At 38.3% G+C, this 27,458-nt stretch overlaps 1 protein-coding gene across 2 annotated transcripts in view; it reads right to left on the reverse strand.

Moving 5' to 3' along the window:
• Positions 1-27,458, reverse strand: part of tkv (serine/threonine receptor kinase thickveins) — a 109,119-nt gene that overhangs the window by 6,924 nt on the left and 74,737 nt on the right. The window contains exon 1 of one of the 2 annotated variants that reach the window (XM_028184521.2): positions 1,179-1,535. The exons of the other annotated variant lie outside the window; for it this stretch is intronic. Coding sequence (XP_028040322.2) covers positions 1,179-1,188 — 10 coding nt within the window. The 5' untranslated portion in view covers positions 1,189-1,535. Of the gene's footprint in view, positions 1-1,178; positions 1,536-27,458 lie in introns of those variants that run through there. 2 annotated transcript variants of the gene reach the window in all.

The following is a 27,458-nucleotide window of genomic DNA, read 5'->3' on the forward strand; positions in this document are numbered from 1 at the left end:
CTTTAAATCGAACAAATTTTACTGTGGATTGAACATTTCATTACGACCGTAATAATAAACTTTTTATGTAGCTTTTTTTGTGTCCTATTTTGAAAAGCCACAGGTACAAAGGCTGGCTGAGGAAAATAAATACAAAAGGTCCGAGAACAACAATGAAATCAGAACAGGTAAATCTTAAAACCGAACCATTTGCTGGAGAGAACTCGGAATAGGTCTATTGTTCAAATTTACAATGAGAATATATTAAAGTAAAAAAAATGATTAGAAATATGTTCGACTGTTACTGGAATACAACAATCTATGTAACTATATTTATCAAAGTTATGATAGGTGTGTCACTCAATATTGAACAATAATTTTACAATCGCAGCATCAAATAAACAATCCCATTTTATGTCAAATCAAAAATACTTCAATAACTAATTTGTCTTCTCATAACAAAAAAATGATTATAATAATATGATATTGTGGTGACCAACCATCTACGATAAAATATGGTCAATTAAAGAAAAACAAATCTTCATTACAATCATTAAGCGTGTCATTTTTTTTTTTATTGCCCTTGTAGGCAGACGAGCATACGGCCCACCTGATGGTGAGTGGTTACCGTCGCCCATGGACTTCAGCAATGCCAGGGACAGAGCCAAGCCGCTGCCTACCGCAATGCCAGGGGCAGAGCCAAGCCGCTGCCTACCAATTAAAAATGGTTGATTTGTAAAACGTAAACAACCACTTGAAGAATTCACCTTAGTGTTTGTATTTTTCTTTTTCATTTGACTGGATATGAGTTTGAGTTTTACTAGCCTAATAATGCAGTACCAGAGGACGAAGGAATTACAAGTTAAAACTTACTAGAAGACCCGAACGTTGCATGTAAAGTTACGACAAACACAGGAAACGATAAATGAATCAACATGCACATCCTTTCATTATACAAATCCGCTCCGAAGACGGAACCATCACAGGAAAGCCGTCCGACTAAAAACTATACCAGATTCATCTGAAAATTCGACGGAACATCTTCCAAACAACATTATTTTACATTATGAATCTGAGATCTTTGGAGGCACCATTCTCAGCAACCTTGGAGCCGTCGTATGAAACATGATATGCAGGCTTGCGGGCATCAAGCCTCGCAAAGATTTACGATACAGTTTAATACTAGGCGTTGAACGTACTCAGCCTCATGTCGTCGGTGTTTTGCAGCGAGCCCAGTCCCGATTCCGCTCTATCATTTAAATATAACTCGGAACGCCGCCGTCTGTCGCCGACTTTATTTTTACACCACCAAGATTAAAACTGGACAGTCACAACGCACGGATTTCTCGGGATACGTAACAGTTGGCGCGCACTGATACACGTTAACGTATTCGGATGCGTGTCTTCCGCGTGACGCGTGGTGCGCGAATGAAGTGACGGAGCGCTCGACTCGAGTGGCGTCCCCGCAGCCCTGCCCCCTCCCCGCGTGCACTATGCACCGCCGCACCGTCCGCTGCACAGCCTCCACATGGCTCCGTGCCGAGATAATACCCAACTAATAGGTATACAACTTCGCACAGACGCATGATACACATATTTAAATGCGATTCATTGACGACAATACAATACGCCGATCGATAGCTTATGTGATCTACTTTTCAAGTATAAACAACGGAGACACGGTTCATTAACACAAACTGTTGAATTGATTACGGATATTGAATGAATTACTGAGATCGATTTAAAACTGAAATAAGTGGTCCTTGGGTACCTATCCTTTTTCGGCACATGCTTTTGTGGAAATTAGTTCTGTACATACCAGATAACATTCTAATGCTATGCGATTCTGCATATCTAACATCTGTGAGTAGCTGTAGCTTTTAATAGTTTACGACACGTCAATATTCTTACTTGCACATGTTATAAGACAGAAGTGAACTATAAAACTATACCGAGGGCCCAACTAATCGGGCGACCGTTAAGGTCCCGTGTTTATGGTTACCATTTATCGACGCTTTCTCGACTTATTCCTTTAACGTTTCCTTTGATCGATTAATACGATAGTTGCGATGTTCATTTTCTTTGATTCCCTTGATACGTGTTGCTTTATTTCGAACCTGTCGGAATTGACATCCGCGAGAGTCCATATGGAGATCACGTGTGCGGGTCGGGCCGTCGTGGATAGCGTCGCAGTCGTAAATTACTCGAAGTCAGAGAGAGACCAGGGTGCTTAGTGCGAGTTTTTTAACGTTCTCGCTAACGTAAAAGTTAGCTCATATTTGTATGTAATGGGATCGTTTGCGTACATTTGCCACTAGGGACGCCAATTAGCCAAAATAGGGCCAAAATAGGGGTTCCAATTGCATACAAAATGGGCTTAACTTTTATGCTATCGAGAATGTTAAGAAACTCGCACTAAGCACACTGCAAAACGAATGCATCTCGAGCACGGAGGCGGCGCGCATCCACTTCAAACGATAAAACCAAACGCGCGCACGTGATCGTTGCCAAATCGCACGTAAATCACTCTTATGAATTCAAATTGCACGCGCCACAGATCCATTGTTCTCGACTACCGTTTTAAGCATCAATTTGCAAATAATGTAATGTCATTAGTTTAATACAAACCACGATTGGAGGATTTGATGGAGCGGTCGTGTCACTAACGGACATAATGTTAGTTGTATTCCGTGTAGTATTGACTTTATTATACGCGCGAGGCTATTTTCTCACGAGACTGGCTACTGGGGTGTTTCCACTGCACGTTTTAAATTCATGAGATTATTAGCAAATACCATCCATTGGTGGTAGCACAACTTGTGACTCCGCACGGGTAGGTACCACCACCCCGCCAATTTCTGCCGTGAAGCAGTAATGCGTTTCGGTTTGAAGGGCGGTGCAGCCGTTATAACTATACCGAGACCTTAGAACTCATATCTCAAGGTGGGTTGCGGCATTTGTTGTAGATGTCTATGGGCTCCGGTAACCACTTAACACCCAAACGATTTCTGAAAAATAAGCGAATCACATCATATTAAATTAGAGAAAAACCTGGGTCAATTCGAATTAGCTTGATGGAAAATCGAACAAACTGACGCCTTCAGTGCAGGAACTGTAGCTAATCATACAAATCGATTTGTTGGAGATACGAGTAAAAGGGGAATCGATCACGATCAATGCGATGGCGCGGCTTCGTGCTCCATCTCGATTTAGATATGAAACGACGCACGGAGGGAATAATAATCTTATTAATTGAATTAGGGACAAAAGGTTTTTTGAAACCGAACACAACTATGAAGTCTCGCTCATTATCGGGTTCGCAATTCGATCGTGAGTATAGCGAACGTGGTATAACAACGCGACGGAATGCCCGGGGCGGAGGTCAGCGTCGCGTGGCGCCGATCTAGCGACCTCTAGGATTATCCGAGCCGATCGATAAGGACCCGAGAAGAGGCCGGGTGCGATAGGGGGCTAAAGAACATAATTTATTCGGCGGCAGCGTGGCGCGCCTCGGACGCGCCGCGTCCCCCGTCGCCCGCGCATCTCAAACTCATTTCTAAACAGGATCCTTCAATTTTTTGTGAGACTCCGAGGATTAAGGAGTATCAGGTTAAACACGGGTTACATAATAGTTTTTACGCACCGTTAATCGAGGGAAATGGAAAAAAAAACCACGCACACACATACACACTTTATAATACTAGGCAGGATTTGTGATCTGTTTATCTTCACCTGTAACTCGTGTACATTTAGTATGAACGATAAGAGCTCCCAAGAGTGACAAATGATAATATTTGTACAAACGCTAATGTATCGTTCCGCGGCGTCTGGTTCGATAGGGTCGTTGAAACTTTGACATTCGTTCGGTACGATCCGATGCACTGAACTGACATAATTCGTGACTTCAATAATTCAATTCGAATGTGACACTGCGAGGCTAATCTTAGGGCGCGTAAACAATAAACAAACACTAGGTTATCATCATTGTAAATACTAATATTAAACGGGTTCTTAAGATGATTTTTAGTTGTAGTAATTACCAGATATGTCTCGACCAAGGCGCTTGCAACAACTCTGAAATAATTAAAATCTAGATCGTAATGATCTTAATAATTACAATGCTCTCTGTTATTAGTTTCAATAACGTATAATTTAGCTTAGTTACGTAATCCAAAGAATCTCAGATGTTATTGGTCTTCCATTCTGTCTTACTTAAGAAACTTCCAGCTTACTTGAGATACTATGGTATATAATAGGTACTTTTATATAGTACACAATTTACTATAATAGTACTCTCCCTAATTCTTCACGATTACCAAAGATGTTATTTACCTGTTCGCGTACCACAGTACTGCCTATTTCTGCAGTAAAGCAACCACGTTTCACAGATTTGTGTTAAAGGCATACATTTCCGGTGCCAAATTTATCATTTGTTTTGTACCCGAAACATTCTATGGATTGATTAAACAAAGATTAACCACGGGACCAGGCAGACTCTATTGTAAAATAGTTACGTCTCTAAAGACTACGTTTTCATAGGCACAGTATGGGCCGCATCGTACGGAAGAATTGACAATCAATATCGGTTAGTTAGTAGTCATCATTGATCCGATACAAAGACAAAGTGAATCAAAGAATCTTCCAGCGACTCCTATATTAAAATTAACGGAGAACGGTCTCGACGACTTATATTTTAATGTAACTGGGAGTTCAACCTTGCGTCTTATATAGGCAATGGCATTCGCTTCCTAACACGTATGGTTCTCAGATGCTAGGCGACTCAGTTTCCCATTTAGGTAAAAAAAAGATAATCGATTGGATATAGTATTTTATTACTTAATATTATTAAGGTTGACAGGGCCGTAATTTAGTTTCTTATGGGCTTCTCACAGTGGGACGCGATTCCGATCCTGTGGTAAATTCTGCGAACCGAAACGCAACCAATTTAGCTCTTGCTAGGGTAGATGTTAGGAAGCTTTCACCAGTCAGTGTGAAGCCAAAGTAGGCTCTTGAGGCTATTGGCAGACAGGCAGAAAAAGCTAAGACTCACATTTAATAGTGTAAAAGCTGTCTATGTTTCATGAACTTGATCACAAGTCTAACATTGGTTCACTGTTTGACTTGAGGAAGTTTTCTGTTTCTATTAAAATGCCTTTTTATTATTATATTGCTTAAACGGTTGAACGAGCTCACGGCCCACCTGGTGTTACTGGTTACCGGAGCCCATGGACATCTACAATGTAAATACCGCCACCCACCATGAGACAAGAGTTCTAAGGTCTCAGTTTTTACAGTTCAACGGCTGCAACGACAGAAATAGTCAGGGTGGTGGTACCTACCCGTGCGGACTCACAAGACGTCCTACCACCAGTAATTACATAAATTACCATTTTTGCGGGTTCGATTTTTGTTACACGATGTTATTCCTACACCGAGGAAGTTAATCAACCAATTTCTGACTAATGGATACTAATTCGTTTCTCGAGCCTACAGAAAAGACGACGTCAATACTCATACCCTTCATGTGACATGCGAAAACTCAACAGTATTATAATGACGGACTGCTGCACATATTATTTTACCTCCCGTTAGCGAACCGACCCGTTATGTGGTGCTCCATACTATTGAAGTTTCTCAAAACAGTACTTATGTGAAGAAGTTTATTCCACAAACAATGTTTATTTACTAAAACGTTACCCATGTACGTGTAATCGTGGTGTGCGATAAGAGCGCTTTTTTTTTTATATAGATAACCAATCGATACGAATCTAGAAGCGTTGAGTGGGATCCCTGAAACACGTGGCTTATGCGTGACACTAAATACGACGTAGTACTTTTTCGGTACTTCGTTTAAAATATCTCTGCCTATAAACATAACGCATTTCACGACTACTTTCCGGTCACGGTCCTCGCCGAACCCGTTGCTTGCAACGAAGAGCTCGAGAGTAAATCAACCCATAGACACAGCCCACTGAGTTTCTCGCCGGATCTTCTCAGTAGGTCGCGTTTCCGATCCGGTGGTAGATCCTGCGAAACAGTGCTCTTGCTAGGGCCAGCGTTAACAAACACTACCGGTTTGAGCCCGTGAGCTCACCTACATGTTAGGACGAAGCTAAAATAGCCTCTCAAGGCTATCAGTATAGGTAGGAAAACAAACGACTACAAATTCGAAAATCAATTTGAAAATTCGAAGATAGTTTTTGTTTTTTTTTCTATTACATTTTTGCGCGTTTGCTGAGAAGGACCATTACAAAATGAAGATATGTCATCATGATTTACAGGCGCAACATTTAGGATATTTTCATATATATGTCAACTAGATCGGTAATGATCGATGACTATGTATTTATTTTAACGTTTTAATATTGTCAGCGTTGTCCAACTTAATTTCCATGGATTAAAATAAACAGAAGCGGCTAGCCCACATAGGCCTTTACCTAATTCATCTTATCTAAACTTTTATCAAATGTATTGGAGCTGTATAAAATAGCTCTTAATGTTTTGGTCAAATCTATCATAATTTCAAATCGAGCGTATCTGTGCTATAACATTGCATAATTGATTTAAAGCGTATTATGAGGCCTGCAGGGGCATGTACCACCATCATACCTATTTCAGCCGCGAAGCCAGATAGTCGTTATATGATACCTTTGAGACTTCGAACACACATCTGAAGCTAGACGGTGACATTCATTTTATGATGCTACAGGCTTCGGTAACAGTTTAGCATCAACTGGGCCGTGAGCTTGTGCATAAATCTAGCGCATTATAAAATATTTGTATCAGAGAACTATATTACAGAAATCAACGGTTCAGAGTCTAAGCAACCGCTTACAGAGTAGGCAGCGGCTTGACTCTGCTCCTGGCATTGCTGAAGTCCATGGGCGACGTTGACCACTCACCATAAGGTGAACCGTATACTCATTTGCATACAAGGGCAATAAAAAAATAACTTTTAAAGAAATTATTACATTATTATTTACGGAAATGATTTTGTTTCGAGAAAATAAATCATTTCTAAACAGAGTTTATCTTAATCTCATCGATCGGTTCCAATCATGACGCTTTATTACGAGACAGCAAATGAAAACAATAAACAAACATGTTCTTTTGAATCGACAACAATAGAATATGATCACAAATCGATCTAGAACGATATAACACATTAAGCGTCACATTGCTATCGATGACTAGTCTTTATACTGATTTATAGTCCGCTATCCCCGACTAATGGACGTCAATTACTTGTTCACTTGTGTAGCTGCAGTTCACGTACGGTATTTAATGCGTGTCAGGAATTTGCAAAAGACCTAAAAGAGACGTTAGTATGTTTTGATTTTATTTGCGGAAAACTTTTTTGTATATATCTTTTTTTATATTTAGTGTAAGTATCTCAATCTTCTCAATGATAAGGAAAGGTGACTCACAGCTCACTGAATAACAACTCTCCGAATTTAAAAACGTCTCACGAATTAATCTCCCGTAAAATGTATTTATTCATTTTGTTGACATCCACCATTCATTTCTCAATGTCGTCCAAGCAAACTTTGTAACGTCATCAAAGACTTACGTCATCACTTCTTACGTACGTCTCATAGGAGGTCACTGTCGAAAAGATAGAAAAGCGGTTACCAAAAAAAAACAGACACTAAGCTTTTCAAAGCATTAAAATTGTAAATTAGTCTTTTTGTCGAAAATTTTAATGATAAACATCATCAACCAGTTCAAGTTCTTGGATATTTATCACTATTATGTATATTCTGTAACAAGTCACATGTCAATAGACAACCGTATAACTGAGCGTATTTTTTTTTTATTGCTTTGATAGATAGACGAGCTCACAGCCCACCTGGTGTTAAGTGGTTACTGGAACCCATAGACATCTACAACGTAAATGCGCCACCCACCTTGAGATATAGTTCTAGGTCTCAGTATAGTCACAACGGCTGCCCCACCCTTCAAACCGAAACGCATTACTGCTTCACGGCAGAAATGGGCGGAGCGGTGGTACCTACCCGTGCGGACTCACAAGAGGTCCTACCACCAGTAATTATGCAAATTATAATTTTGCGGGTTTGATTTTTATTGCACGATGTTATTCCTTCACCGTGGAAGTCAACCGTGAACATTTGTTAAGTACGTATTTCATTAGAAAAATTGGTACCCGCCAGCGGGATTCGAACACCGGTGCATCACTCGATACGAATGCACCGGACGTCTTATCCTTTAGGCCACGACGACTTCATATACATACATACGTACATAATATTAATTCGTTTCAAATTATCAGCACGTACCTAAACACGATAAAACAGTAGACGATACACAACGTAAAAGCGTCAACACATTTAGATGCCCTAAATAATGTAATTAAGTACACTATAAAAAAAAAATTGGTTCTACGTATATAATATAAATTATTATATGAGTGCGCAGTTCATACGGAATCTACTAATAATCACGGCGCGATAATCTTAATTGCAGAGGCGCGGCCTGTATCAGACGCGAAGGTTCGTCGTACCTACGCTTCGCTGTCACAGCGACGATAACGAGAGAACGAGATTATTTTTCATCGACGATAACACGCCACGGAACATTGCCAAATATTTAACGACCATCCCAGCGAGACACCTCGCTCTAGACAAACAACATTAAAAATTTTCAAGATATATTTATATACGTGCACAAGAATATCGAATCAGGTCATTTTGTAATGGGCTTATTTAGTGTGCAGTCAAAATAACTTCACATTCGTCGTCGTTGAGATACAAAACTAAATATCAATATTTAAAAAAAAAAAGTGCGTGCGTACAAAGTGTCAGAAGACGTGAAACTTTTTTGGCGAACTAATTTATAAATCTTGCTTATATTTATACAAATCTAAAACTTTAGATTTCCGAGACTTAGAGGAAGGGAAAAAGGAAGATATGTTCCCGCCAAAAGTCTGTCAAATGTCAATCTCAAAACTCAGTGTTGACAGTCACATTATGTTTACATAGATTTCTAAATTGTAAATGACTAATATTTTGCCAATTGAATTGACTAATTTAATTTCATGCGATTTGATTAATGTTCCAAATTCTTTTCATTTCATTTCAATTCCTATTAACATTTTTCACAAAAAAAATATAAAATATTAAGCTGTATGGTTATGATACATTTGCCCTTACAGTTGGAAAAATACAACAACTACTACTACTGACATTTGACAAGTACTTAATTTCAATAGTAGTTTGATGTCACTTCCGTCGCATACCTGCGTGACGTTCTGTAAAAATTTTACCCCCATGCACCTAAAGAAGTTTCACTTCAAAAACCGAAAAAAAATATAATAGGTATATAAATGAGTACTTAAAACATACAGAATACGGACGTAATTAATGAACTGACAACTTAGACAAAACGATATAAAAGAATAGCGATCGAAACAAACCAATTTAAATAATATAGTGGGCGATGATTCTTTTAAATACAAACTACAAATAATGTCAATCAAATTGGTATCTGTGTCGCTATTCAGGTTGTTTTTTACGGTTGACTGACAGACAGACAGACAGAAAATCGTGTAATAACAATACAAAAAGAACAAGTGATGTTTGCATGAGAAGTACTAAGGCTAACAGTATTGACTTAATAGAGCGCGATATTCTTCATGGCTAATGACAATATACGGGTTTAGTTGTCAGCGGCTTGGCTGTGCTGCTAAGATTGCTGATGGCCATGAGCAACGATGCTTACTTATCATCGGGTTAACCGTATGCTCGTCTGTAACAACGTTTTTTTTTTAATGCTTAGATGGGTGGACGAGCTCACAGCCTACCTGGTGTTAAGTGGTTACTGAAGCCCATAGACATCTACAACATAAATGTCACCACCCACCTTGAGATATGAGTTCTAAGGTGTCAGTATAGTTACAACGGCTGCCCCACCCTTCGCACCGAAACGCATTACTGCTTCACGGCAGAAATAGGCAGGGCGGTGGTACCTACCCGTGCGGACTCACAAGAGGTCCTACCACCAGTAAAATATTTACGATTTAATGGAAAAACATGCGATAATCACGTTACACATTTCCCAATATATATTTTAGAGAAACAAAATTATTAAGTGCAATACTTTAATTAGGTCGGTATGAATTGAACCATTTGCTTGTCTGTAACCATATCGAAGGGTAAAGGCTATTATTTGGTTATACGCGATATTTATCTATGTAATTAAAGGTACGTTTTGTTTGGCATTAGCGTCAACAGTTCGATGTTTTTAATTTGAACTTCAATTATTATAATTTTACTCCATTGAAAGAGCTGTCAAGTTTTTTATGATATTTTTTTTCAAATTTTAAAATTTAAATGGTTCTCCTATAAAATTGTAAACAATGTCGCTTAAACGAAATAGGCTTTCAGTCTTTCACCCGTCGATATATTTATTGTTCTTCTCGGTCGCGATATAAGCCAAACACCCGAGTCTCCTCACGTTAACACCTATCTAGCCCCGCTATAGCCTGTTTTCCTGCTATTTTTAACAGACTTCAAAAAAGGAGGAGGTTCTCAATTCGACTGTATGTTTTTTTTTATGTTTGTTACCTCATAACTTTTGACTGGGTGAATCGATTTTGATGATTCTTTTTTTATTAGATAGCTGACGCTTCCCGTGTGTTCCCATTTCAATTTAGTTCAGTTCTGATAATGATATCCATGAGAAAACTATATAAGTCTGAAGTTTGCATTAAGTAGGTGCGCAACAAATAGATGAATAACTCAATTACCCAATATCACGCCAACCGATTTCGGTGATTATTGTTTTTAGTGTATACATATTAATTTGGTTTGTAATATCTTTTTTTTTCTATTTGAAGTCGGTTTTTGTTAAATCATGTCTATTTTGGTATATGCAAAAGAAACACATTGTTCAGAAGCTTGGTAATTTACTAAAAACTTATCGGTGCACCTTACGGACCCACCGATTCTATTGCATTCAAGCCGACGGCGACGCGACCGCATCGTTCACGTTTCTACTCGTATATATATATCTGTGACTAAGTAAAATATCTTGACTGTCAACGTCATTAGGGAAGAGATACGTAACGAATAGTGCGGTACAACGAGGCAGATAATTAATTTAACAATAAAATTTTATTGTTCCGAGGGTAAATGTTAACGGCTGTAATTAATGATCTAGAAGCTTTGATTTTGAAATAATACGTACGTATAATATGAAATCTTTTTATGGTGTTTCTGTATTTAATATTTGTGTAGGCAAGTGGAGTAGGAGGAGGATTTATTTATTTATTTATACTTTATGCACAAAACAAAAGTTGTACACAGGCGGACTTAATGCCATAGGCATTCTCTTCCGGTCGACCATAGGATGGTGCAGAGATATGCATGGTAGGTGCATTAACAAAAGAATAACAAATAACAACAAAAAACAAAAAAAAAAACAAAATCAAACCAAAAATCTTCCTTAAAGTAAGTAACATCTCAGTATTATAGAATACACATAATGTTAAATATAGGTACTTATATATATTACATATGACTTTGCATGCATAAACAAACATACTACAATTTAATATACTTATTATGTATAAAATAATAAAATACATACATACACATAATTACACACAATATAATATACATGTAAAGCAAGCAAGATGATGGGAGAGTTGTGCTCCGCACTAAACGCTTCACTCTCCCCCCTTTGCTTTTCATGGGTTCTGTCTCATGCGAAGTTCGGTCGTGGGTTATTGAGCGACAGGTTGTTTTTAGTCGGTTCGATTCCAACATGCCCCACCCGCCATCCCCAGTCGAGGGCGGAAGTCCGGCGATTTCCTCCTGACCAAAAAAAAAAGGCAAGTGGAGTGCTATATAGGTATGTCGCATTTCATAATTCACTCAGTTGAATCATGGCTAAGTTTAACACATTCCGATGCGTCGACAAATTTCATTGGCACTAATAATATGCGTAATATATTATATCGACTTATAGGCCGTCAATCGTAAGCAATCGTGAATAGCTTCATGGTACGGACATAGTAATGTTACTATCATAAGTCATCGTGGCCTAAAGGATAAGACGGTGCACACGTATCGAGCGATGCGAATGTGCCGGTGTTCGAATCCCGCAGACACGTGCCGATTTTGTCAAATGAAATTCGAACTTGCCACACATTCACGAAGGACTTCCACGATGAAGGACTAATCTAGTAACAAATATCAAACCCGCAAAGTAGCGAGGATATCTTGTGAGCTGGCACCAATAGGTAACACTATCCTGCCTATTTCAGCATGAAGTATTGTTTACATGGGTATAAAACCAGCTCCCAATGAAGATACAGACCTCAAACCTCAAGGTTTGTGGCGGCATTAACGCTCTAATGTTTATGTAGTAAAAAAAACTACTATCATATTGCACAGCATACGTAGCTGAGCGTATTGCCATATTATACCACTATGTATAGCGTAAGAGCGTAATTAAATTTAAACAAGACCGTATATCCCGATGCTTTAGGTTTACATTCGATTGTGGATTTTACGACGTGCGACCACGACAGGTGCCGCCCACAGATCGGGCGACCCGTGAAAGTCTGTCTGCTCGACACTCGATCTGCAAACTGAATTATCTAGTCACGATTGTTACTCTCTCATAACGTATATATGTATATATAAACTATAATAATTTAAAAACGAATTATGTGGTGTCGTGGGACACCAGGTAGGAACGAAGTTCGTTCGGCTAATGTAGAATCGACACAATTTGCAAAAAAAAAATCGTGCTCAATTTTATGTTGGTTTTCTTGATTTTCCTCTTAAATTTTGCTGATTAGTTTTTATTTAAGTACAGGAAAGTATTTAGGAAATTCAGTATTTTAGGAAATAAAATAAATTACGTAAAATAAAAATTAAATCGTAATTCAAATTATCAATTAAAATAACAAAATATGTCTCTTTATTTTTGTTTGACAACATAAAATTACATAGAAATAGAAATAATTACAAAATAGAGAGAGAAGGGATGAGAGAACGAAAAGAAAGAGGGAGAAAGAGAAAGGTATTATACACTACTCGCTTGTGTATACGACTGTCGCGCTTGCGCACGTCTCATTTAACGGTTTTATTCCACGCACTTTTTTCCACGGATTTTTTCTTACGGTTTTACTATCACATTTTTTTCAGTTCGGTCACGCAGCAAAATCCCTATCCCCTCCAAGCCTGCCGTAAGGAACTTCGTTCCAATAAAACGCTCAAACTGCTTGTACTGTAAGATAGGTTTGATGTTTGATGAATAAATAAAGCCTTAATAAAAAAGGCATTATTAACAGAATGCGAAAGAAAAAAGAAATTTTCACTCCGATCACCGTTTTCGCTATATTAGGCCAAAGTATGATCATCGGTCCCTAGTATGTTTACAAATCTTCAACTTTATCGGACATCCTTTTGAATTATGGTAAAGATACATGGTCAACCAACTTTACAAAATCGTGTTAAAATACAGCGTAATACAATGAGCTTAGAAACTTTTACGCTTCATGCCAGACAAAAACCTTTAATTTGTGGTGGCTAAGCATTTCGCTCGTTTTTATAGTATTATTGATATTGGGGTAATAGAGCTTTTTTTTTTTTTTTTCCACAGGAGAAAATCGCCGGATCTCCACCCGCGCGGCAGGTGGGGTATGTGGGAGTTGAACCTCACTAAAAACTCCTGCCGCTCACAGCCGGCGCCCTACCTCGGACCGGGCCGGAGCCCAGTCGGGGCTATTGAAACGGCGCGGCGGGACAGGGTTGACGCAGAGCACATTACATCCTTCCCACGGGGGTAATAGAGCTAACCTGATTTTAACTGGTTACCGAAATTCAGCATAAAACACATCACTACGTGAATGCGCAAGTCATAATTGTCTTGTGTTACAGATGTCCTTCCCAGAAGGATGGTCCTTAAAACTGGTAGGCCGTGGCTTAACTATGCCCCTAGCATTAATTAATGTTGCCCGTGAGTACCAATAGCTCTCACGTAAGCCATGCGCTCGGGAAAAACAACAATAATAATGAGCAAGGTGCTCGAATATAACACGTACTTTTAACATTTATTATCCAATATGTTAATAACCAACTCTTTTATCTACATGAGCAAAAATAAAAAGAAAATAATCCTTATGCAGCCATTTCTTTTAAAACAAATCACACGTTTCGGTCCTAATTAGGATTCCCTGTGTTATGGATACCAGGGACTGATACACATACTTATGTACTTTTAAGAAATAGATAATAAACACCCATACAAAGAGCAAACAGAACCTGTTCATCACAAGAAAGTTTGCCAGATTTTGGGAATCGAACCCAAGATCCACGGCACTACAGTCAGGGCCGCTAACTAATGCGCCACAGAGTCAGTTAATATAACATAACCGAGAGTTATAGGTACCGGGCAATTGGATTCGAAAATGCTTTAAGAAACAAGTAAAACTGGCCAGAAATTGTATAAATAAAAGGTGGTAAGCACTTTTACGGAGCAAAACGGTGTAGGCGAGTCGGCGGCGAACTTTTGACCGGCACGAGGAGTGTGGGCACGACCGCACCGAGCCTCGACGTTGTGCAATCATCAAAGGCCGCATCGCATATGATTATTTATTTATAATTTAATAAATTCGTTTCTAAGTAACAAATCCACGTCACCGGTGGTCCGTGGTTATATTTTTATGGTCCCAATAATGTTGTTAATACTACGAGACTCGTGCCTTTAACTATGGATGGGTAATGTATTTTTTTTTTGCTGAGATGGGTGGACCAGCTCTCAGCCCACCTGGTGTTAAGTGGTTACTGGAGCCCATAGACATCTACAACGTAAATGCGCCTCCGACCTTGAGATAGAAGTTCTAAGGTCTCAAGTATAGTTACAACCGGCTGCCTCAGTTGTTAAGTACGTATTTCATTAGAAAAATTGGTACCCGCCTGCGGGATTTGAACGCCAGCGCATCGCTCAATACGAATGCACCGGACGTCTTATCCTATAGGCCACGACGACTTACCACGGAATATGACAGTTTGGTTTCTTTTTAAATAATAAATTATAAACTGAACACAGTTTGATTGGAGATTAACTGGATAAGTAATGGAAAACACTGAAGAGACATATTTTAATCATCGGTTGTACATTTAGAAATTGCTATTTTGTTTATCCGTGCAAAATTACTGGCAGCGAGTACAAATGACTTCTGGAAGCTAACCGAATTGTAGACGAGCCACCGGAGATCGAATCTAGATTATTCATCGAAGAATTCATTTAATGGAACCTCTTTTAACATCTTTTTTTTTGTGGTGGACGATCTCACATCCCACCTGGTGTTAAGTGGTTACTGGAGCCCATGGACATCTACAACGTAAATGCGCCACCCACCTTGAGATATAAGTTCTAAGGTCTCAGTATAGTTACAACGGCTGCCCCACCCTTCAAACCGAAACGCATTACTGCTTCACGTCATAAATAGGCAGGGTGGTTTTACCTATCCGCGCGGACTCACAAGAGTACCACCAGTAAGTAAGTAAGTAACTTTCCATCGCTAATCAATAAAATGAAAAACTCTCCCTTTCGTTCCTGCGCAGCTGTGTTCAGGAAAGGCAATGAAAAATAACGAAAGGTACAAACGATTTAGTAACATTTGTCTATTAACCTTCGGCTATTAGATAAATATACTACGTATACGCTATCGAGAACGTTAAAAAACTCGCACTAAGCACATAGATCAGCGGTCGGGGAACCGGGGTAAATTACCCCAAATGGGATAAAATGAAATTTTGGGGGGTAAAAATGAAACTTTTGTGAGTAAAACTTCAAGTAAATATTGAAGTGAAACTTCTTTAGAATCGTTGTGATTTCAAAGTCGGTGAAACGAAATGAAACGAAAAGAAAAAGTTTTTTGTTTTTTTCAAAATTATCATGGGAGCATCATTAAATTATATGAAAGAATGCTAAAAAGAAGCAATTTCGTTACTTTTCGTTCTTCGCCATGGGGTAATATCAACTAACACAAAAATATTTTGGGGTAATAATTAAAAAAGTTCCCCGACCGCTGACACAGATACATTAACAGATAGAGCCCTACAAGATCTGTCTTCGAAAGGAGTATTTAATCACGTAGCGTAGGCGACTTCCGCGACATTAACGTCTTCGGACGACATTAACTGGCGACCCGGGCCCGACACATGACACCCATTACTATTATAATATCGTATAATCACCGAGACAATCTATGGAATTAGATGAAAACTGGTATCGAAAAATTGTGTAGTTTGTATGCTATAACGATATGATGAAGACGCTGCCCACGCGATGAAAGTTCACTAGAGTTCGTTATATGCTAATATGAATGCATCTTTGCTTTTTATTTTTTTTAAATCTTGTTGAAAACTGGCCACACCTTCCAGTTTTCGAATTAATAAAAAAAACTTAAAATTCTTTAAGGAGTTTCTTGATAAATTCCTCAAACGTAGGTGACTTGCTGTGGTCAAAATCCGAAATGACAGCTTGGCATCTGCTGTTGAACAATTCTATTATGATATTAATATTGCTTACCGTTCTCCTGTGGCTTTGCTGCACTCATGCAGAAGGTAGTTTTCACTTTGCAAGTTAGTTTAGACTCTTTTACAAATTTTCACTTATTTAACTAAGCAATTAATATCAATACCAAAAAGTAAATACAGACTCGTGAAACTGTATCTTATTTCTTTATAAGCCACTTCGCTACTCGACAGACGCCATGAACTTTTGGATCGAAGTCACTTTTACCTCCCACGCCCCAGTAGCCGAATTCATAACCCAAAAAACTTTGACTTAATCTCTGTTTTTTCGGGCAAGGGGTCGATCTTTCTACGTGAGGTTTCCTAGGGGCCCTTCTTAGGGGACTTTCTTGCGGCCCTACCAACCAAATGACTCCCCTTGCAGTCTCTCACCCGACGTCCGATCTCCGCTCTGGGTCTCCGCGGTACGACAGCCCGTCAGGCCGTCCGACTGGTGCCGCTGGTGTTCCGGAATACCCCGCTGGATCAAACCCCGAAATTAGCTCAATCATTAACTAACCCTGGTCAACCCTTCCCTATATACGGAACGTGTAACTCTGCCAACAGTGTCCAGTTTGACATAGATTTGGTTGCGCCAGGTCAGAGCCCCAATCAAAGATTATCCAAAAACTTAGTCTCGTAATTTACAGACAGATTATATTTATTTATTATATTATTCACCAATGATCAATTTCATTTTAATAGTAACTTAGTCAAGCTCTTGTTTTTTATTTATTTAGTCTTTATCTAACATCGCATCGGGTTAAGCTTCTATGTACGTAGCACCTTATTGTTCTAAGAACATAATTTATACCATAAAGCATAAACGATAAAATACAAATTCCTTTCGATGCACTAGAGGTCCAACGGTCCGAATGCTTAATAATAAAAATGCGAATTAAATTGCTCAAGTTTCCACTAATAAGTCTTTTTTTCATCGTCAATCAACAAATACGATTTAAATAATGATGACGTCATCAAGAAAGAATAATAACAACGTTTATTTGCCTAACGCGAACAAAACTGAAACGCGATATATGCATTCAAGGAAAATATGATCCGGCTTAAAGGACAAGAAAGGACGCGAGATCGACCACGTATGGAAATTTTGTCAACCAATACGTCTGTCTTTTTTTTGTTTGTTTTTCAATATGTAATAAGACACGAGTGCAGCTGTTGTGTTACCTTACCTCCGGCTACGTTTGCTGAACGAGACTAATTAGAGAACAAAAATAATGTTCGAAAAACTAATAATATGTCTAGTGTTACAAAGTTATCGAATTTCATTGCCTCAATGTAGAATCGATTTATGAGTTAATAATATAAATTCTGTGTTGCAGTGATAAAGTATTTTTTCTCTCTTATATATTAGTTGATTTTTTCTAGAAACAGTCAAACGAATAGCAATCAGTGAATTATCGTCACCATTTACATTGTATGTACTTACGCACAGTTAGATCTTGGAGAGAATGCGAAGGTCTTCTTTCAACAACATAATATTTGAGTGTCCTTTAATACAAATTTCACAGATATGAAATTTTCTATTAAATTCTTTGTCTTCCCACCCCAGGCCAGATCTTTCATTATTTATTTTTTCTCCTACCTACGCCGAATGTTCGGTTTCCCTCCCGCTACACAAGGAAGTCTAACTTTTCCTCCCGCTGTACAGGGATGAAAGTGTAACTTTTCAAAAGCTGTTATTGGATCCTACAAAGATCATAATGTGACTGCCAACACCCGCTCCGAGACATGAGGTCAGTCTTAATTGTAATCTATAACGGCTGTTTCACACTTTAAGCCCATACCCATAACTGTTACGCGGCTGAAATAGGCCGGATAAAAAGTGGGGTCTACCTGTGCAGCTTTACAATAATCCCTACTAGTAGATTAACCCACCACTCAAGTCAGATTTTTTTCTTGCAGTATCTCCACTACGCTGTTGAAATGTTTTTTTATTTTTTATTGCTTAGATGGGTGGATGAGCTCACAGCCCACCTGGTGTTAAGTGGTTACTGGAGCCCATAGACATCTACAACGTAAATGCGCCACCCACCTTGAGATATAAGTTCTAAGATGTCAGTATAGTTACCTATTGTCCATAGTTACCATGTCCCATTTATTCTCCTATATTTTATTGATGGCCATGACGAAAGAGAAATAAACGAATAAATAACGTATTGTTGATATGTCTATGCGGGGATAGCAGTAATTTAATGTTAAATTATTCAACATATTTTGAGACATCGGCCACAATGAGCAAGAAATCGGACAAAAGACGATCCGTGACGTCTCGTTCGGTTCGGTATCCATTAGATCGGTCGGGCACATCGGTCGATCTGTAGAAAGCGCCGCCCACACGTGCCGAGAGGTCACCGTCGCCCACGCACCGCATTCGATACGAGTCTATTGAGAAAGAATACGCGGAGGTGTTCCACTACCAATTACTGAAATAATGGATGATCATTGCGAAATAATGCGGAGGAGTTGAGTGTTTAATGAACTAGGGGCGGGATAAGCTCAAGATAGTGGCATAATTAACAACAACATTAGCTCAAAGTTAAGTTCTATGTTAATTTGATTTCGAACGCCGAAAATGGTGATTGATGTAGTATTTGTTTTTACACAATCACACTTATTGGGTTTATATGAGGGTAGGCAGCGGAATGACTATGACCGTGACATTATTGATGTCTATGAGCGTCGATAATCGTTTACCACCAGACGGGCCTTATGTTTATCTATCTTCTAGGGTTTTTTTTTTTTTTTTTTTCCTACCTAAGCTGATAGCCTTGAGAGGCTATGTCAGCGTAACCCTAACTTTAGTAGGTGAGCTCACGGGGCTCAACCTGACGATGTTGCTAACACGAACCCTAGCAAGAGCCGTGCTTCGCAGAATCTACCACCGGATCGGAAACGCGACCCACTGAGAAGATCCGGCGAGAAACTCAGTGGCCTGTGTCTGAGAGTTAATTTACTCGTCGAGCCCTTCGTCGCTTGCGACGGGTTCGACGAGAACGGTGACCGGTGCTTGAAGTACCTAAAAGCACCGTTAGTGGATCGGGAGGATCCGAGATGACGTGTTTTGGGCGACGTCGACTGCTTTCCATTCTGTCCGCAGGATCGGGAATGTAGTTACCGGCGGCCACGATGAGAGGGTTCTCGTGTCGTGCCGCTTTATCGAAGTGGCGCATGGACGCCGACTGCAGATACTTACTGATGGACTCTAAGTCCAGGTCGTCATGGAGGTCGACATTCCTGACGAACCACGGGGCTCCGACGGCTATCCTGCAAAAACGGGATTGAATAATTTGAAGTGATTTTAGGTGTAAGCGGGCCGCGTGAGCGAACACTACACTTGCATAGGTCATGACGGGGCGTATGCAAGTTTTGTAGAGTGTCACCTTATTTCTAAGGGTCTAGGGTAATAATAAGACATTTAAGTACGTGTAACAGGGTAATTGTTTTCAGTAATTCTGTTAAACAGAGAAAGTAGTAAAATTATAAAACACTTAGGAAACAATAACAGATAATTTCAGGAAGAATACAAAAAATATCTTATACGAAGACAATAGCACCGACAAGGATTCGAACCCGGTTTTCGTAGTGGAGTATCAAAAGCACTTGTCTAAGAGACGATAAAAAAATAGCAATGCGTTGCTTTAGATGGAATAATCAAATCGGTCGCGTCTGTGGTAAGCTAAGCGCCAGTTTTGAAATTTACTTTAAAAATCATAAACCTCGTACCTCCTCGCATGACTACTAAACGAAATGACTACAACGTGACTAGTAAATCTGATAACAAGACAACAACAAAAAAATGCGCATAAAAAGATGAGGATAAGAACAGTGTAACGGGCTGTTTTCTTAGTAAAAATAAATCGTTTCGTGAAACAAGAAAATCCGACTGCATTAACATTTACGAATTAAAAAGCGTATTAAAACAACAAATATACGTCGAGGGTGAAAGGCTATTTGGTTTAAGCGACATTTCGCTTAATACGCGACATTTGTCTTTGTAATTAAAGGTGCGTTTTATTTGGTACTAGCGACCCGCCCTCGCTTCGTTTCGGAAACATTAAATTTTATTATTGATAGCTGAGTCCCGCGGGGCGAAGCTAATCTAAAAAAGTGAAGCCTAAGTTACTCCATATATCACCAGCTAACTATCAGTGAAAGTCTCGTCAAAATCGGTCCAGCCGTTCCAGACATTAGCCGGAATAAACAGATAGACAGACATAAATTGTAAAAAATGCTATTTTGGTGTATGTACCGTATATCTATATTCATATGCATGTAGTAAAAAGCCGTTATTTCAATATTACAAACAGACACTCCAATTTTATTTATATGTATAGATTAGCATCAACAGTTTTAATTGAAATGGCCCTCCTGTAAAGTTGCAAAAATGTCGCTTAAACCAAATAGCCTTTCACGCCTCGACATATTACAATAACTCGAATGTTAGTGAAGAAGGTATTGCAGATGGGAACTTTTAAATTGCACACAAAATGTTTTGACAAAAAGACCACAATTTGTTACTTATTTTTATTCATTATTTTTAATTGATGTGTTTGAAATTGTTAAAAAAAACGATCAAAACACCGTCTACCGGACTCATACAGTGCAGCAGTTGAGAGTATGGAGTCTCATTCGCGAAGCAGTTGCTATTGAGTTATTAGGTCTCCTTCGGAGGCGCTCGGACAGCTGTTAGCAAATCAGTAACAGAACAATAAGTGAACATCGCTGCACACAACGACTAAGACAAACAAAATGGTGACAATAATGAAAAAAGTGCTTAGTGAATTAAAATATCGTTTGGAGTTGTAATCGAAACCTTGATAAAACAGGTTAATTATGTCGTTAACCCGCGAACATGTTGGATACGAAAAGGAAGAACAACTAAGCTCTTGTATATACCCAACTATAATAATATATCTCAAAGCAAAAAAAGATATTTATACCGTTCACAAATAGTAATGTAGTCAGTACATATTAGATGGTAACGAGTCCTGTGACTATATTAAACCAGGTGGATTCTGAGCTCGTTCACAAATCTATGGTATAAACAAAACGTGTTTCATGGAAACATGGAAAGCATGTTTTCAGGCAAAATTACTGGTAGTAGGACCTCTGTGAGTCCGCGCGAGTAGGTACCACCCTGCCTATTTCTGCCGTGAAGCAGTGATGCGTTTCGGTTTGAAGGGTGGGGCAGCCGTTGTAACTATACTTGAGACCTTAGAACTTGTATCTCAAGGTGGGTGGCGCATTTACGTTGTGGATGTCTATGGGCTCCAGTAACCACTTAACACCAGGTGGGCTGTGAGCTCGTCCACCCATCTAAGCAATAAAAAAAAATCTTTCTTAAAAAATGATTTTGCAAGTTTGCGGGCTACATCAGTTTACGAAGGACCCGTTATTATAGGGAAGCGAGCGACAAGTAGCTAGAAAAATTGTGTCAACTACAGACGCAGACAAAGCGATTCTTACATTATATTAATATCTCTTTGGGGATTACATTAAAAAATGAATGCGCTTTGATGGACGAATGAAAGCAGCTTTGTCTTCGGTTGTGGTACCTATATTATTTTTGATAACGTTCGCATGAGCCTCATTTGATAATGATATTAAGTTGGCCTCAGCCATAGTATGGCATTTTACGAACAGTTTGTTTAATGTGTATACGATAGCTAATTTGTTCTAAAATCTGTTTTGTTTGACGGATCTAGATCGGTTTGGCCTTTAGACGGATTCTGTTAGTCTAGGTATACCGCTCTGTAGCTAGCGTGTCTTTAAGTACCTTCCCAATATTTGAGTAAACTTACACTCAAAATTTTAATATGACTGTCGAAAAAAATGCTCCTCCCTTTCATTGGATTCCCGACTACGTATTCAATAACGAACTAATGAGTTTCAGATATTTTAATTTACTTGTGCTGTTAGCACTTGGCACATACACATTCAACGGGCCTAGTTTACAGATTCTAGTCTTTCTAGCGTCTACTATTCACAAAATAATGTAATATAAGGTTATATTATGTTTTCTTCCATTAACACCCACATTTGATTTTTACAGGGAATGGTATTTGATACTAATTTTATTAAGTTTTTTTTTATTGCTTAGATGGGGATCTCACAGTCCACCTGGTGTTAAGTGGTTACTGGAGCCCATAGACATCTACAAAGTAAATACCGCCACCCACCTTGAGATATGTGTTCTAAGGTCTGCGTATAGTTACAACGGCTGCCCCACCCTTCAAACCGAAACACATGACTGCTTCACGGCAGAAATAGGCAGGGTAGTGTTACCTACCCGCGCGGACTCACAAGAGTTCCTACCACCAGTTGATACGTGATCTACATGTGATCCACTCCTGCCTGTCAAAAAACAGGCGGACTAGTAATCCTACAAAGATTCCGTAATTATCCTTTGATGTACCAAAATAACCATGAAATCTTATAATATTTGACAATCGCTTTACGGCAAAAAGTTTGGTGGTAGAGGTAGCAGTCGTTTGGGCTCTTGTTCGACTATAAATCCTACAATTGATGCAACCGTAAATCTATCGTGTTCCATCATCCCACGTGCGTGTTGGTAACGATTACTTTGAAACAAATCAATGATTGAATGCTGTTTCTTTTATAAATATTGTTTACACACGAACAAAAAAAAACTGATGTTTTCTCGTCGCGTTATGAGAGAGTCTTGGCGTCATTTCGATATTTCTGGAGATTGATGCGTTATACGTTAAATTTTATGTTTTACTTCTACAAATACATTTTTGAAACAGGTCAAAAGCGTTTTTTATGTTGATAGATTTGTAAACAAAATAACCTGTATATTCGGTTGTCGACGTGGCGTTTTACTTTCTGCGATTTACGTGAGCCAATCCGTAGACGCGAGACTCAGAGCTGAAACCGATTTTACGAATTCATGGCGCAATTTTTTTTAATTCATTTTTATGACTTCCTGACGTACGTCAGCACACGAACTAGAAGTTAGTCGAAAAATTTTAAATATGGAAATGAATAAAATAAAGCGCATGTTAAACCATAAGCCATTTATAAATTGACATTTACTTTGTCGCTTTCGCACGTGTCAGTGGAGGAGACGTTCCATATTCTACAACAACACGCCAAATGTTTTTTTTACGGGTACTACGTTACGGGTAATGCATACGAGACATAAACAAAAAACACTCAACGTGACAAAAAATATCAAACATCGTAACATAGATTGGAGTCTAAGCCATTGGATTTCGCTACGTGTCCGCCCGGTTGTGATGCTGACTAATTACTAAGACAAAGAGGCCATTTCTTGACAAATTGAAACTTCCTAACCTAATACCAAATTTATTGTGCTTGATCCGCTAGCTTGTTCGTGCTCTTCGTAAATGGCATTGCTCTTAAAAAGCCGTCAAATCAAGCCGTTTGGAGCTCTCGGAGTCAATCCCATCGCAAACATTAGGAAATTTTGATATGTAAATATTACCGAAAGTTTCGAAGCGATGAATGGAAGCTAGTTACGACACGACAGAACGCTTTATGCAAATAGCCGACGTTCATTGATGAGGCACCATTGAGTGCCGGCGGGGCCTTAGACAGGTCTACCGCACTTCACCAAATTAAGCGCATGGTAGCCTCAACAACCGCTATGTTCGTCCGAGCTTCGATATTAAATGGGCGCGGATCAAATTTAAAAGATCTTTTTACGAACTTGGCATTATAATTAACGTGTTTTAAAATACTGGGTGCTTGAGTGGGCAATAAAGTTTTTTTTGTTTCCAGCTCAATGGGAGAATTGGCTACAACACTGCTCTGTTATTATACCCTTCTAGGATCTATTTTAAACTAAAACTTTCTGTCAGTACATTGCAGAGGAAATGCCGATTAGGGGAGTTATAGAAAATAATCTATCTAAATGCAGTGTTCATGAACGCAGTGCTTCACTTTAATACAGATGAACTTCGATCATGGACTGTTAAACGTAGCGTAAATAAACAACAATATTACACGTGCAAACATACGTATTCACTTTGAGAAAGGAGGTCAAAGTCTTAGTTGTATTGAAACAACATACCAGTTTATAGGGTAATTAATTAACCTTTTAAACTTCACGTTGTGATGCCTAATGACAACGGTAACCGCCGACCAAGGCCTTGCACTAGCTGACCCACCCTAGGTGGTGCAATATTGACGATGCTAAAGATATGAAACTTTTATTTATCAACAGTGTGCTTAGTGCGAGTTTTTTAACGTTCTCGATAGCGTAAAAGTTAGCTAATATTTGTATGGAACGGGATCGTTTGCCTACGTTTGCCGCTAGGGGCGCTGTTCCAACTGCATACAAAATTGGGCTAACTCGTACGCTATCGAGAGCGTTAAAAAACTCGCACTAAGCATACTGGTGTCCACAAATACTGGCCGTTTCCAGTTTCTCGAAACGATAAAAGCGTACAACGGAATTATTATTCATTAAGATATGTCTGTCGTTGATGATTTATCACGTCCGCGATGTTTCTCCGTTGTAAAATCTTTATACCTTTCTGTGATTGCTTAGTTTTTTTTTTTCGTCATTGATAACTGTAACGGTCTGGGCTACGTAAGCCCAAAAGAGGATTGACAAAACATGGTAATATTGGCCAAGCATTAAAAATGGCCTTTATATCAGAACTTTTTTCTTCTCCCTGTTGTACGGATTTGGAGATTGCAACAAAACAATTGGATAACAATTCAGACTCGCTGTGATTAAACATAAAGAATGTGGATATGAAGAATTAATTTGTCGACCATAGTGATATTTTTGAACCTCGTCCGCTAAAGCTTTTAATTGCTTGATCAATCATCATCACCAAGAACGGTTTTTGGTTCGAATCATACAAGTTCGTAAATTAATTTGAACCAGCCAGTGGACCGCTAACTTTAGACATTTAACCATATATGGGTGTGTGTTGATTTAAAATGGCCATTTAAAAAAAAAACTAGTTTTAGTAGACGCTGTGACCTCTTGGTTCTCTCGACAAGTCGCGACATGAATGGTTTTAAGAATTAACTTTCTTTTTAGTGACTCTCGTTTGGAGGTTTTAAAATCCTAATAAATTACACTGAGATCATAGTATTAGGCGTCATCTAATTTAATAGATTGAATCACTGATATTAAGCGTTGAATCATATTAGCAGCACGTAAAAATTTATTTAATAATTGGGATGTTTTTTTTTTTCTATAATACATTTATCTTGTAACATTATTTCTTTAGATTAGAAATACCATTTAAAATGTTTGTGCAGACATAATCAAGTTTAAAAATGGCGTAGCAATATTTATACATACATAATATTATGTATATTTGGTCGGAAATATAGGCTGTAGGAGTATCACGTTATTTTTCAAGTCAAGACAGAATTACAATAATAGAATAAAATTATAATATCTAAAAACTTATTTACAATATATTTTTTTTTGGGTGACGTCTAACCTATTTCAATAGTTCTTAGTCATTTTACTCTAAGCATTAAGGAAACTTTTGAAGAAAAAACTAACTTCTCCGTCTTTAAATCCACCGTTTGAATAATTGGGAAATGGGAAAATTACATAAAACCTAAATAACTTTCCTTTCATTCATCATACCTTTAACAGCGAAACTCCATCTTTCGACACATTGTTAATAATTAATAGATAAAGTAAAAGTTAATTTACTATGAAAAGGCATTATTATAACAACAACAAAAAAACGCAATCAATATATATATATATATATATCTCTATCTATAGGTATAAATATAAAAATGAATTGCTGTTCGTTAGTCTCGCTAAAACTCGAGAACGGCTAGACCGATTTGGCTAATTTTGGTCTTGAATTATTTGTGGAAGTCCAGAGAAGGTTTAAAAGGTAGATAAATATAAAAATGCTCGGAATTAAATAAAAATAACAAATTTGTTTTTCCTTTGATGTGTCCCCCGTCGGACGGATTCCTTTTGTTTGTTTTAAGTTTATTTTATACAAAAGTTTAGGTCTTTTATTTATCGATTGTGGTACTACGAAGTCTGCCGGGTCAGCTGTTCATAAATATATTGCAACAATCGACTTAACCAATTCAATAGGAAAACAATTGATCAAAATCCGTTCAACGGAATAATCCATTCTCGCGGTTCGATGACACACACACTCGTACTGAACAATCAAATGTTTTAAAAGTCACAATTACGTAACCACTTCGAATGGAAATCGTCACAGCATTGAAACAAGTGTTTAGCGGCGGTGTGAAGATAAGGGTAAATATGTTAATTAAATACCTGTGTTATCTTAATTTAAAAAAAAATCAAGATAACGTGAAACACGATTCAAAAACAGATTCATACTCTTGTTAATTGAATTTAAATAAGAAATGATATTGATAGTATCTTCAAAGTAATGTGATTGCGCTTTATTTTTTAAACATAAACGAAGACTAACCTTCGTGGTCTTCGTGAGGTGACGTAAACCTTCACATAATTCGCAATTTTAGACAAAATTAGTCATATTAATTTTCCCTATGTATATCATAATGACACGTGTAGTGCTTAACGTTGACACACCTTAATTGATTACCTCGCATAAATACTTCTGCTAAAATCCCAAAAACAAATTATGAATAACCCCCATTTTAACAGCATTAAAATATAACAAATTTATACTGTCATGAATACATTTTTTTCTCATATAACTTATTATTTCTCAATGGTTATTTGGACGTCTTCTAACTATAAGACCATACGTTCTACTTCTATGTTTAGGGAGGGGTAGTCATCCAATTTTGTTTAACAGCGAACAAAACCTGTTCTCACTGGCTAAAGTTTTGTTAATAACATCATGAAATGGCACGGTGGCAGCAAAAAAAAACACTACCGTCGTAACCAGAAGCAGTTTAAAAGATACATTTGTGAAATCG

This window comes from Bombyx mandarina, chromosome 03, assembly GCF_030267445.1.
Source record: "Bombyx mandarina strain Sakado chromosome 03, ASM3026744v2".
Lineage (NCBI taxonomy): Eukaryota > Metazoa > Arthropoda > Insecta > Lepidoptera > Bombycidae > Bombyx > Bombyx mandarina.